Source organism: Aulonocara stuartgranti, assembly GCF_965226115.1.
Source record: "Aulonocara stuartgranti genome assembly, chromosome: 20".
NCBI lineage: Eukaryota > Metazoa > Chordata > Actinopteri > Cichliformes > Cichlidae > Aulonocara > Aulonocara stuartgranti.
In genome coordinates, this window is record NC_138956.1 from 35,362,148 (window position 1) to 35,375,902 (window position 13,755).

Here is a 13,755-nt window from a genome sequence, read left to right on the forward strand (position 1 = left end):
TCTGTGTTTTGTGGAGCAGTGAGGGTGACAGCGGGGACAACAGCATTGTGGTGTATTATGAGTCGGAGTTTGATGTCCCCGTCCCTGAACGGACCACTGTGGATGAAGCCATTGAATCTCTGGAGCCTCCAGCAGAAAGTGAATGGAGCCAACAGGGACAAGGGCTGCTGAAACCCAGTGACACCCTGAACATCAGCAGCATCATCTCACAAGGTTTGACAGCTCACAGATTTATTAAGTTCAGTTTTCCACAGGTTTTTTCATCGTTTGTTACCAACTTTATTGCCAAACAAATCCTACATCTAGTGACTGAAAGAACAAGATCATACAAAGTGAGCTTCCTTCGAAGGGTGGCTGGCCTCTCCCTTGGTGATAGGGTGAGAAGTTCAGCCATCCGGGAGGGGCTCAGAGTAGAGCCGCTGCTGCTCCACATTGAAAGGAGCCAGCTGAGGTGGTTTAGGCATCTGAGAAGGATGCCTCCTGGGCGAGGTGCCCCGAACATGTCCGACGTGAAGGATGCCCCAGGGCAGACCCAGGACACGCTGGAGAGATTATATCTCTCGGCTGGCCTAGGAATGCCTTGGTGTTCCCCCGGATAAGTTGGAGGAGGTGGCTGGGGAGAGGGAGGTCTGGACTTCTCTGCTTAGGCTCCTGCCTCCACAACCCATTCCCGGATAAGCGGAAGAAGATGGATGGATGGATCCTACATCTTTTCAATAAATTTGCCATAATTGAGATAATGTGAAATCATTGAGAAATCCAAAACTGAGTAAGAAAGAATGCAATTGTTAAGAGAAAAAATGATCAAACACGATAATTGTTGTGCTTGTAATGCTTCATAAATATGAATCATAAGTATTATACTTACAAGCATCATTGGTATCTTTTGATAAGGAGAGTCTCAATGTAAGCACGGCAACCTACATCCATAGACCTTGAACAACAATACAGTCTTGTGTGCAAGATAGTGCTGTTCAATGTTGTTTTGGCTATTAAACTGTTTGGCACTGCATGTTTGAATGCAAAAGTGAGTTACTTCTCACAGCGTGCTCAGATCTGACAAGTGAAAATACACCAGGGAAGCTACATTCAGCATATGCAGTCCATATATTTTGATGACGATGAGCTGGGAAGCAAAATTCGCTTTCTTGCAAGAAGAATAATGGCCTACTAATGCCTCCTAGTAAATTAGTAAAACTACTAAATTTGATAGATGTAAAGTTTGACGCAAGCAACTACGTGGAAAAAAAAAGGAGACTGTGTACACTTTGCATGAAGCATGCTATATACTCAGTAAACTGCAATGTTTGTTTTGCACTTACAGCACTTAGGCAGTATGTGTGCCTTGAAGTTAATTGTGTTTAGTGGAGCCTCAGACAAGAGCACTCAGCGAGGACACTGTATTAACTTAATGGGGTGAGGTGGAAAGTTCTCACCCCTTGCATGGTTGTGAGAGTCAAGAAGGTTGTATGCAGTATTAGCAGGTGAAATACTCGCAGTGTCACATGGACTAGACAGCGCCATCTTTCCATCCACATTAGACTGTGATTTTACTACTTACACTTATAACTTCTGTCACAGTCAATGTCATCTGCCTCCCATTCTACTTTTAAATACTCTAGGAACAACAAGTAGGCCTGCAGAGCGAGAGCGAAGTGCTCTAATAGGGTGATATGGTACTACAAGGTCATTAAGATAAGATGGGGCCTGATTATTTAAGAGAGGATTTTCAATTTTATTCTAGATTTAACAAGGAGCTAATATAGGAGAAATCTGCTCTCTCTTTCTAGTCCCTGTCAGGACTCTTGCTGCAGCATTTTGGATTAGCTGAAGGCTTTTCAGGGAGTTTTTAGGACTTTCTGATTATAAGATGAAATCATCTGGCCTAGAAATAATAAATGCATGAACTAGTTTTTCAGTGTCACTTTGAGATTTAATGAATTAATAATAGAGATATTGTGCAAATAAAGGAGGCTTAGATATTTTTTGATATGCACATTGAAGGACATGTCCTGGTCAAAAAAGGTTCCTCACAGTGCTACTGGAGGCCAAAGTAATAGCATCCAGAGTAAGAATCTGCTTAGATACCATATTTCTAAGCTTTTCAGGGCCGAGTACAATAACCTCAGTTTGATCTGAATTAAGAAGCAGAAAGTTAGCGGCCATCCAGGTCTTTATGTCTTTAAGACATTCCTGCAGTTTAACTCATTGGTGTGTGTTATCTGGCTTCATGGACAGATAGAGCTGGGTGTCATCTGCATAGCAGTGTAAATGTATGCTATGTCTTCTATTGATGCTGCCTAAGGGAAGCATGTATAATGTAAACAGAATTGGTCCTAGCACTGAACCTTGTGGAACTCCATAATTAATTCAATTCAATTCAATTTTATTTATATAGCGCCAAATCACAACATAAGTCGCCTCAAGGCGCTTCATTAACCTCAGTGTGTGAAGAGGACTCTCCATTTACATGCACAAACTGGAGTCTATTAGATAGATATGATTCAAACCACTGCAGCACAGTACCTGTAATACCTACAGCATGTTCTAATCACGGTAATAATATTTTATGGTTAACAGTATTGAATGCTTCACTGAGGTCTAGCACAACCACACAGATGAGTCCACTGTCAGAGGCCATAAGAGGATGATTTGTAACCTTCACTAAAGCTGTTTCTGTGCTGTGATGAGCTCTGAAACCTGAAACTTTTCATTAACATTAATTAATGGTAGGACTTCCCTGAGCAGTCTTGTAGGAATGGGTATTGGAGGAAGTAATTACTGAAGTTAACTCAGAAAGATCAATTGAATAAAAAGACTCTAAATAATTACCAATGGTAGTGAAATTAGCTGTAGATAATGTTACATCTGTAAAATGGTTACAAGTTATTTATTTTTTCAAATGGCCACAATTTTAACAGGAGGAGAGAAGAAGCAGAGAGGTGTTTAGGACTGCAAAGTTTATTATCTATGTGATTTACTAATACATTTATCTTTGTGTTTACAGTTATAGATCCACGCTTGACCAGGTCCAAATTAACTAGTGAGTACTGGGTTTTCTTCAAGCATTTCTAAATGTAAAGCTTAAATTTTCTTAAAATAATTTAAAACAGATTTAAGTTGCCTCAAAATGTAAAAGAGTCTATTTATTTAGGTGAATACGTTACAAAGCATAAGACCTTCATATCCTGTTGCACAGTAACAATGATGCAATGTTACTTTGTTAACATATTTTTAGAGAGGAAGTTCTTCAACATCCATGTCAGGAATCGTGGAATTGTGCATTCTCCGGGGTTTCCAGACTATCCTTATCCTCCAAATGCCAACTTCCAGTGGAGGCTTCGGGCGGAACCCGGCCACCGAGTTAGGCTCGACTTTCACACTCTGATCTTGGAGGACGACTGTCAGCGCGACTTCATCAAAGCCTATGATTCGCTGGCTCCCATAGAGAAACATGCTCTGACAGAGTGAGACAAATAATCCCTCTCCCAGAATTTAAACTGTCAGTTATCTCAAAGTTTCTGTTTGTTGCCTGAGTAGACTGAATGTTTGGGTTTTTAGGTCAGAAAAAATAAGACATCCATCCATCCATCTTCATCCGCTTTGTCCGGGGCCGGGTCGCGGGGGCAGCAGCCTAAGCAAAGAGGCCCAGACCTCCCTCTCCCCAGCCACCTCCTCCAGCTTATCCGGGGGAATACCAAGGTGTTCCCAGGCCAGCCGAGAGATATAATCTCTCCAGCGTGTCCTGGGTCTGCCCCGGGGCCTCCTCCCGGTGGGACATGCCTGGAACACCTCACCAAGGAGGCGCCCAGGAGGCATCCTTGTCAGATGCCCGAACCACCTCAGCTGGCTCCTTTCGATGTGGAGCAGCAGCTGCTCTACTCTGAGCCCCTCCAGGATGGCCGAACTTCTCACCCTATCTCTAAGGGAGAGGCCAGCCACCCTTCGGAGGAAGCTCATTTCTGCCGCTTGTATCCGCGATCTCGTTCTTTCGGTCACTACCCACAGCTCGTGGCCATAGGTGAGGGTAGGGACGTAGATCGACCGGTAAATTGAGAGCTTCGCTTTTACACTCAGCTCCCTCTTCACCACGACGGACCGGTGCAGCGTCTGCATTACTGCAGCTGCAGCCCCAATCCGTCTGTCGATCTCCGGCTCCCTTCTCCCATCACTCGCGAACAAGACCCCGAGATACTTGAACTCCTCCACTTGGGGCAGGAACTCATCCCCGACCCGGAGTGGGCACTCCACCCTTTTCCGGCTAAATAAGACATTTAAAAATTTATGTATGTCCATCTTAACTGAAGGTCTTGCGTTTGGTGACCTCTGTGTGTTTGACGTTTCACCTTATTATAGGGATGCACAGATGTACCATGCAGGCCAGATGCATGAAACATGCACAAATTTTTTAATTGATGGAATTATAACATTCACAATGAAGTAGATGTGTTTGGAAATTAAATGCAAACTTCTTTAATTCCTGTTTAACTTACGTAAAAAGACAATTATAAAAAAACATAACAAAACCATGTATAAACCTTGTCTAAACTATATGGGATAGCTGTGTATTTTTAAAACACCAGTCTTTTACTATAAATTCCAGTGTATGTTCAAGAAGAGGAATTTTGTTCACACACATCCTTTATGCATCCTGCCCCAGGACTGTGGTATCTCTGCTGTGTGTTATCAGAAATAAAACAGGCTTTTCAGGCTTCTGTAAAGTTCCTCTTTAAAGGTTAACCTTTCTGTCTCTGTGTTCTTTTCTCAGACAGTGTGGGAATCCTCAAAAGTCATTGTCCTTCTTCTCTTCTGGAAATGTCATGTTACTGACGCTGGTCACAAATGAGAAGGAAAACTTCCCTGGTTTTGAAGCAAGCTACTCCCAGATTCCTTTGGCTAAACAAAGTAAATTCAGATACAATTTGTATTGTTTTGTTTGTTTTCTTTTTAAAAACAAATATTTTCACTGGGAATATGTGACGAAAATGCATATAACAACGGGTTCCATTTATATAGCGCTTTACAATTGCACTATTCATTCACACACCGGTGGCGGCAGCTAAAGTTGTAGCCACAGCTGCCCTGGGGCAGACTGACAGAAGCCAGGCTGCCATATCGCACCATCGGCCCCTCTGGCCATCACCAGTAGGCGGTAGGTGAAGTGTCTTACCCAAGGACACAACGACTGAGACTGTCCGAGCCGGGGCTCGAACTGGCAACCTTCCAATCACAAGACGAGCTGCCAACTCTTGAGCCACGATCGCCTGTATGCCACATATGTGAAATGTGAAAAGTACAGACAGTAATTTTTTGAAGGTATTTAGCAGAGTCTATAAGGAAACTTAAAGAAATCCAGATGCTTTTCTTTCCAAGCTCCGTAGACCAGAGAAAAGCAGATATTCATTTGTATCTAACACTGATCTGAGGTCTAGAAGGACAAGCACAGAGATGAGTCCATTCTCAGAGGCCATAAGAGGATGAGTTGTAACCTTCTTGCATTTGCGCAATATCTCTACAGTTAAATGTCCAGTCTGCTCACCTTGTGCTGTAATGCTATATAATGATCTTCAACAAAATCAACAAGCAACATGCTGACCACTAAGTTTAACTCAAACTCCTCTTAGGTGTCACCCAGCATTTCATTGTGGACTTCAACCCAACTGATTGCTAAGATATTTTTGTCTTTAAAAAAAAAAGTTTGACTGAAGGACTGCAGCAATTTCTAAAGTAGGTAGAAACCAGGTAAATAGATTAACTGATTTTTTTTTGTCTTATCAGCTTGTCCAGGAAGATTCCAGTGCAGCAATAACAAGTGCGTCAGCAAGAGTTTTCAATGTGACGGCTGGGACGATTGTGGTGACAACAGCGATGAAATCAACTGCAGTGAGTCCATCAAACTTCTCATTGTCTAAAGTCTAAAAAGAGTTAAAGAAGGTTTAGCACCAAATGTGGATTTGTTTTTTACTGAGATAAATGTGCATCTACAGTATAACGGTCACTGTCAAAAGCAAAAAACAACATAATGACTACTAAGTTTAAGTTTTGACTTGTTCCACATCTCAAGCAGGATTTCACTGATGAGTACTGACTTCAACCCAAGTGATCGCTAAGATGATTTTTTTTCTTTTTTAAATGAATGTTTACATGGAAAAAGTAACAGATTTTCTGAACCAGGTAAATAGATAAACTGATTTTTTTTGTCTTTTTAGATTGTACAGGAATGTTCCAGTGCAGCAATAGCAGGTGCGTCAGCAAGACTTCTCAATGTGACGGCTGGGACAATTGTGGGGACAACAGTGATGAAATCAACTGCAGTGAGTCCATCAAACTTCTCCTTTTGTGAAGTCTAAAAGGAAGGTTTAGCAGCAAATGTGGACTAAATCTCAACTAGAAATTGTTTAAGAAGAACTGGCAGTCACACTCAGTCTATCTAAGTCCGTTCTTTACTATCCCATCTTTTGGAGTGTCAGCTTAGGGTGGGATACTTCTAAGATACAATATAAAAAAAAGTCCATATAAACCAAAATAATGCCTGTGTCATGGGTTGGATCTCTATGGTGACAACACAGATAAAGAAAACTGTATCAAGACCAGCAGAAATTGAAACTATTCTGCTTTGGGCGATCGTCGCTCAAGAGTTGGCAGTTCGTTGGCTCGGACAGTCTCAGTCATTGTGTCCTTGGGTAAGACACTTCACCTACCACCTACTGGTGATGGCCAGAGGGGCCGATGGCGCAGTATGGCAGCCTCGCTTCTGTCAGTCTGCCCCAGGGCAGCTGTGGCTACAACTGTAGCTGCCTCCACCAGTGTGTGAATGAATAGTGCAATTGTAAAGCGCTTTGAGGGCCCCGAAAAGCGCTATATAAATGCAATCCATTATTTGTACTTACTGAGATAAATATATATGTAAAGTATAGTGGTCACCATCAAAAGCAACAAACAACATAATCAACACTTAGCTTAACTCATTCTATGTATAAACCAGGGTTTCACTGATGAGTAACGACTTCAACCCAAACGATCACTAAGATGATTTTTTTTCTTTTTTAAATAAGTGATTACACGAAAGACTAACGCATTTTCTGAACCAGGTAAATGGATAAACTGATTTTTGTTTGACTTTTCAGCTTGTACAGGAATGTTCCAGTGCAACAACAACAAGTGCGTCAGCAATACTTCTCACTGTAATGGCTGGGACGATTGTGGTGACAACAGCGATGAAATCAACTGCAGTGAGTTCATCAAACTTGTCTTTTTGTAAAGTTTAATCAATCAAGCCTTTTATTTGTTACATGCAATGTTTACACCTGCATCAAAATTGGATCCCACACACACACACACACACACACGCACAGACCCGTGACCAGTGTTGGTCAAGTTACTTGAAAAAAGTAATCAGTAACTAATTACTGATTACTTCCCCAAAAAGGTAATCCCGTTACTTTACTGATTACTTATTTTCAAAATTAATTAATTACTTAGTTACTTTTTAAAAACATGATTTACAACCTGAATAGGTGATAAAGCGATAGATCTTTCAGCCCAATTCTACTTTTTCTGCATAATCCATCATACAAAATGTAATCAAATGGAAAAGTCTCTTTTTTTTAAACTTGTTTTATTAGTTTTAATCTTTTTAAACTTTATGCATCAAGCAAAAATTAAATTATATGCAACATTCTCTGACTGGAAGAAATTAGTTTAACATTTAAACCTATTTTCTGCACATTCCAGCACATAAAATAAAATATTTTTGTGTTTACACTCAGTCTTTCAAATAGATGCAAGTAAAACACAGCAGAAAATAAATAAAGTCAAAGACTCAGCGGTCCTGTTGCTCTATTTTCACCTGTAAAGCAGGAGTGGGGTAGGCGGAGGTTTACCCTGGTGCAGGTGTGGAAGAATCCGCGAGTTTCTCTGTGAGTTTCCCATTACGTCGTAGCTACTCGGTGCTTGCTCGGAAGTTTAGGGGTTTTTTTCGCTGTAAAAAGAAGTTTTCTTCCCACACACAGCGGACACTAATGTTTTTGTCACTTTTTATGGAATCAAACTCAAAGTAAGGTCAGTACTTCCACGCTTTAAACGCTGCACGCTCATACTCTCTCTGCACTCGATATATGATCCATTGTTGATCTGCACACAGCTGTTGTCACCAACGTCGCACTCGCTTACGTCACTGTCACTGTTACAAGTAAGGCGTTACTGCCCATCTCTGCCCGTGACCATACATACATAGCAAAGACATGACGTGGGAAGACAGGTCAGAGACAGGTGGTAATTTGGAAAAAAAGATTGAAATGTACAATACAATGAGCAAGTGGAGGAGGGCAAAAAGAGACATCTACTCATACTGGGCTCCTTATGGGAGGTCAGCATGAGAGAGGAAAACAAAAACTTGATTTACTTGATCGACTTGATCTACATGTCTTGTAAGACTAACATATTTTCTGAATCAGGTAAATAGATGAACTGATTTTGTGTTTGTCTTATCAGCTTGTCCAGGAAAATTCCAGTGCAACAATAACAGGTGCGTCAGCAATACTTCTCAATGTGATAGCTGGGACGATTGTGGGGACAACAGCGATGAAATCAACTGCAGTAAGTCCATCAAACATCTCTTTGTCTAACGTTTAAAAAGAGTTAAAGTTAGCCCCTAATATTTAGTGCAAGAAATGACTGGTTTCACTGTAACTTCCACATGTATGCAATGCAGGGACTCCAGCAACACTTAAAGGGAAGAGGAACAACTTTTTTGACTGTCCAACACGTTTTGGCTTGTGGCCTTCATCAGGGTCAAAGTAACACATAGTAGAAGTTTGCTTAAATAAAAGGCAGGAAACTGAAAAAAAAATTAAATTAACCAATCACATCTTCATAGATAAACCAGCTGACATATAACAGGTTGGTATTGGTTAATTGGTTAAGTCACGCCCAAGTAAATACTGGACTAGATCCTTATAATTCTACAACTGTTTATAACTGTTTATAACTTGCATATTTCTGTATAGCTTTATATTTCATATGTATGTATAGTTTCATATTTATATCCTGTTCATAGCCTGTACATAGCTTGTATACCAACTACAGCCTGTACATACTTATAGTTATAGCATATTCATAACATACCTTCATACCGTGTACATTGTAACAAACCCATAACAGTCCCATTTCTGTAATATATCTATATACCTATATTATTGCTAATATATATTTTGTAATATATCTATATTATGGCTAATATGGATGGATGCAAACTGCATTTCGTTGCCTTGTACTGGTGACATGTGCAATGACAATAAAGTTGAATTCTATTCTATTCTATTCTATTCTATTGATGGGGGGAACACACATAATCTCCACCTGTCTTAAAAGCCAAAACGTGTTGGTCAGTCAATAAATTTGTTCCTCTTCCCTTTAAGTGTTGCTGGAGTCCCCGCATTGTGATTTTTTTTCATCCTCTCCATGCACCTTGGAAGCATGTGAAGTTGTGCCAGAAATTTTTGTTGTGATTTATTAACTTCCATATGTACTCAGAGCTTTCTGGAAATGAGAGCAGCCTAAGCTGTGGCATTGTAATGAAATTGGCTTTTTCAAAGGAGCTTTGGGTCAAAGGTCTGATAGAAAAAAACACTTTTCAAATAGTTTTTGAAAAGTGAAAAGTTTTGTTGGTGAATGGGCAATATTGATGCAAAAATAGGATCTGCATCTGTCGTGGAAAAGACGGGTGTCTGATGCAGTGTTTTTCAACCTTTTTTGAGTCACGGCACATTTTATAGATTAAAAATATCCCACGGCTCACCACCAACCAAACCAAAATGACACATTCTAGCCTAATACAGTACACATAATGGCAAGTTAGTCTCTTGATCTTTTTACACTGAGTGTGAAACCTGGGCCTGTTTAGCAGAACACAAAGATGACACTCTGGCAGGAATTGAAGAACGGCAAACATGAAGCTCTTCCTCAACAGCTCTTAATCGCACTCTGTTTTTAGTTTTTAGAAAGTCTGGCAATTGTGTTATCTGAGATCTCTCATAACACAAGTGCTATCTGAGAGCCTTGAGAGCTCTTTCAGACACCTTTGTGTTTTTTCTCATTAAAGTTACCTGTTTCTCAGCATGTTCACGCAGGCAAACAACATAGTCTGCGTCCTTGTTTTGAAGTGAGGGATGCTTTGTGTGCAGATGGTGTTTAACCTTGCTTAGGACCATGGCACTGTTTGAGAGCTTTTCCCCACACAAACATAATAGAATTGGTGCAGTTGGATCTCCAGTGAAAGTAAATCCAAACAAAAGATAACTTTCGCTGTACTGCCTCGAGCCCACCGATTTTTGCTTTCTTTTGACCACCACTCATACTCGGCTCTTCTGGACTAGAATGTTGTCCAGGCCCCAGTTTGGAGTCTACAATTTTTCCTTTCAAATATTTATTCAGCTTTGTTGTATGTCTTCCAACTGCCACGTACCACATGCATCACTAATTCTATTGTCTTAACTTAGCAAGCTCACTTTTCGCTACCCACTGCCACCTACTGACATGAAAGAGTAATTACTCTACCAGTCACTGCATTGAAAGCACAGATGCCCAACAATGATTTTAGTATTTGCTGTAATCATTAAATTGTATTTTTTGCACCAGTTAATTAAAATTAAATAATTTTAAATAAATAACACCAGAGCAAAATAATTGCTCTGGTGCAATTATTTTATAGGGCAGCACGGTGGCACGGTGGTTAGCACTGTTGTCGCACAGCAAGAAGGTCCTAAGTTCAATTCCACCATCAGGCCGGGGTCTTTCTGTGTGGAGTTTGCATGTTCTCCCCGTGTTTGCGTGGGTTCTCTCCAGGTACTCCGGCTTCCTCCCACTGTCCAAAGACATGCACTTAGTGGGGATAGGTTAATTGGTTAATCCAAATTGCCCATAGGTGTGACTGTGAATGTGAGTGCGAATGGTTGTCTGTCTCTGTGTGTTGGCCCTGCGACAGACTGGCGACCTGTCCAGGGTGTACCCTGCCTCTCGCCCTATGACAGCTGGGATAGGCTCCAGCGCCCCCCGCGACCCTGAAAAGGATAAGCGAATGGATGGATGGATGGATGGAACACCAGAGCAGTGGTTGGGAAACACTGGCCTGATGAATGTGAAGAATGACAAAACTTTAAGCTAATATAAATGATTTGGAGATACTAAAAATTAAGATTAGATTTCATGAAAAAAACATTTTAATTGATATTTTGACCTAAAAGATGCCTTTGTATTAGAATTTTCTTAGAGACTAATGTCATGTGTGTCTCCTTTCATTTAGCTTCAGTGGTGTGCTCAGCGTTCACCTTCCACTGCAGTAATGGACTCTGCATCAGTAAACTGAACCCAGAGTGTGATGGAGAGCAGGACTGTGAGGACGGCTCTGACGAGGCTAACTGTGGTACGTTTACCACACACTCACCCACAGATGGTTGCAGTGTGATTTTTCTAGTGTATTAAGATCTGTGTTTGCTTTCAGATTGCGGTACGAGTTTGTACAGTAGCACTCGTATTGTGGGGGGTCGGGGAGCTAATGTGGGCGAGTGGCCCTGGCAGGTGAGCCTCCACTTCAAGGGGCTAGGACACATGTGTGGAGCCTCTGTGCTGAGTGACCGCTGGCTGCTGACTGCTGCCCACTGCGTCCAAGACACTACAGTTTACAAGTAGGAGCTCTATTTTAAGTGATAAATATTGCTGCAAATGTTGTAAAGTGTAAGGATTTGAGAAAATTTGTCAAGGGCCAAATTGTGATGGCTAGGTGACTGCGTCAGAGCATCTCCAAAACTGTCTCTCCTGTAGTTCCCAGTCTGCAGTGGTCACTATGTACCTTGTGGCGGGGAGTGGTTTGTAGATGCCACGCAGGTGCGTCCATTGCGCCTGCAGCAGGAAACTCGCCACATACCTATAATGGTCCAAGGAAGGAACAGTGGGGGATTAACGATCTAGCATCTGTGGGATGTGCTGGACATAAATGTCCCACTTTGAAAAAACTTCAGTTGATCCAAAGTGCAGCAACGAAAGTACTGACAAGGAGTAGAAAAGAGAGAGCATGTTTCTCACTCATTGGATCCTTGTTAAATCCAGAATTAAATTTAAAATCTTTCTCATTACATAAAAGACCTTGAATAATGAGACCCCATCTAATGCCCATAGTATCATATCACTGCAATAGAGCACTTCATTCACAGACTGCAGGCTTACTCCTTTTTCCTAGAGTATTTAAAAGTGGCCCCGCCCCTCCCCGAGCCTTTTTCTGCCCGAGGTTTCTTCCTATTAAAATGGAGTTTTTCCTTACCATTGTCACCAAATGATATTGAGTTGTCTTACTGTTTGGGATTTTTTCTTGATTATTATTGGGTCTTTACCTCACAACGTGGTGCTCTGAAGCAACTGTTGTTGTGGTTTGGTTTTACAAATGTGTCACAGTTGAATTGAACTGAAAACTAGTAGCCACCTCACCTGCTCTTTCTTGTTGTAAATGTAAAACTTTTTGTCGCATCCAATGGAGCTGGCAGGACTCGAGACATGGGACTTGCTTCTTTCTTAAAACTTCAAAGGATTTATTTTACAGTCACTTAATCCAAAAAGCACAGACACAGGGGATTGTTATCCAAAGGCTCCGGGGACATAGAGGGAAGGCTCACACATCCAGTTCACAATAAAAGCTCTCTCTCAGACGTAGGAACACTCTCTCACTATACACCAGGGATGAGACACTGGGAAAGTCACTAACGAGGTAGGTCAACGATCCAGCAAAGAGGTCGCAGCAACAACTCGTCAGCACTAGGTGGGTGATGTTCCTCAGGTGTGCAGGGCGGGAACCCAGGCAGAGTACTCGCATGAATACAGACACCAAAACAAACAACAGAGTGAAAAGAGAAAGAGGCAGAGTGTGGCAAGATGCTTGGAGAGAAGGCGGGACCATAGCAGTGCACCCCACCTCCCCACCCCTTCTTCTTCTACCCTTAATGGGAACCTCCTGGAAGCCGCACATGCTCACAATGGAAGTCTGTAGGCATCACTTTATACAAGGTGGCAGCCTGGGGATGCTCCTCCAGTCTGTACCCCTCCCACTCCACAGGATATGGAAGGCCCCTCCCTCGGCACAAGGATTCAAATTCCTTTAAAGCAGGGGTTTCAAACTAAAATCAGCCGCGGGCCACTGCTGGCACCATCATCACATTGGAGGGCCACTTCAGTGTTCAAGTAGTACAAACAAACAAGAAAAGACTCACAAATATTTCCTAAAATGTAGTGTTTGTTTGATTTCAGGGCGCAATTTCAAATATTGTATAACAAAACAAAACTGCAACTGAAGCCTTTCATTAAACTACCAAATAAATAATTTGGTCCTCTCTTTCTGGCCAGACACATGTCAGCACTTCTACTATATTTGTTTGTATTTAACAAAATAAAAATGCAGACATAAGTGTACACATTCATTTTTGACAGCTAGTGAAAATAGTTTTCTTTTTGTTTGTACTCTTTTGTTACCTCGGCCACGTCTGCGGCTCTGAACCGTAGTAAAGGGACCTCTGGCTAATACTTCGGGTTCGTGTCGGGCTCGTAGCCGAAAACTAGCTTTACTGTCTGGTTCAAGTTTGCTAGCAAGAGACAGAGAGAGGTGTTGAAAGGCTGCTCCAACGGAGCTTATTGTTTCAGAGGAAAACACGAACACGGTGTACAGTCGAGTCTTAAAAGCTTACTTACAACTGGGCTCGTCAGGCTCTCTTT

At 41.6% G+C, this 13,755-nt stretch overlaps 1 protein-coding gene across 1 annotated transcript in view; it reads left to right on the forward strand.

Annotated features, from left to right (window-relative positions):
• The window catches only part of LOC309697817 (suppressor of tumorigenicity 14 protein homolog), a 41,421-nt gene that overhangs the window by 21,069 nt on the left and 6,597 nt on the right, over nucleotides 1–13,755 (forward strand). The window contains exons 5-14 of the mRNA XM_082519994.1: nucleotides 20–213; nucleotides 3,008–3,043; nucleotides 3,239–3,467; nucleotides 4,769–4,905; nucleotides 5,779–5,883; nucleotides 6,210–6,314; nucleotides 7,128–7,232; nucleotides 8,494–8,598; nucleotides 11,303–11,422; nucleotides 11,501–11,684. Of these exons, the coding sequence (XP_082376120.1) occupies nucleotides 20–213; nucleotides 3,008–3,043; nucleotides 3,239–3,467; nucleotides 4,769–4,905; nucleotides 5,779–5,883; nucleotides 6,210–6,314; nucleotides 7,128–7,232; nucleotides 8,494–8,598; nucleotides 11,303–11,422; nucleotides 11,501–11,684 (1,320 nt within the window). The remainder of the gene's footprint in view (nucleotides 1–19; nucleotides 214–3,007; nucleotides 3,044–3,238; nucleotides 3,468–4,768; nucleotides 4,906–5,778; nucleotides 5,884–6,209; nucleotides 6,315–7,127; nucleotides 7,233–8,493; nucleotides 8,599–11,302; nucleotides 11,423–11,500; nucleotides 11,685–13,755) is intronic.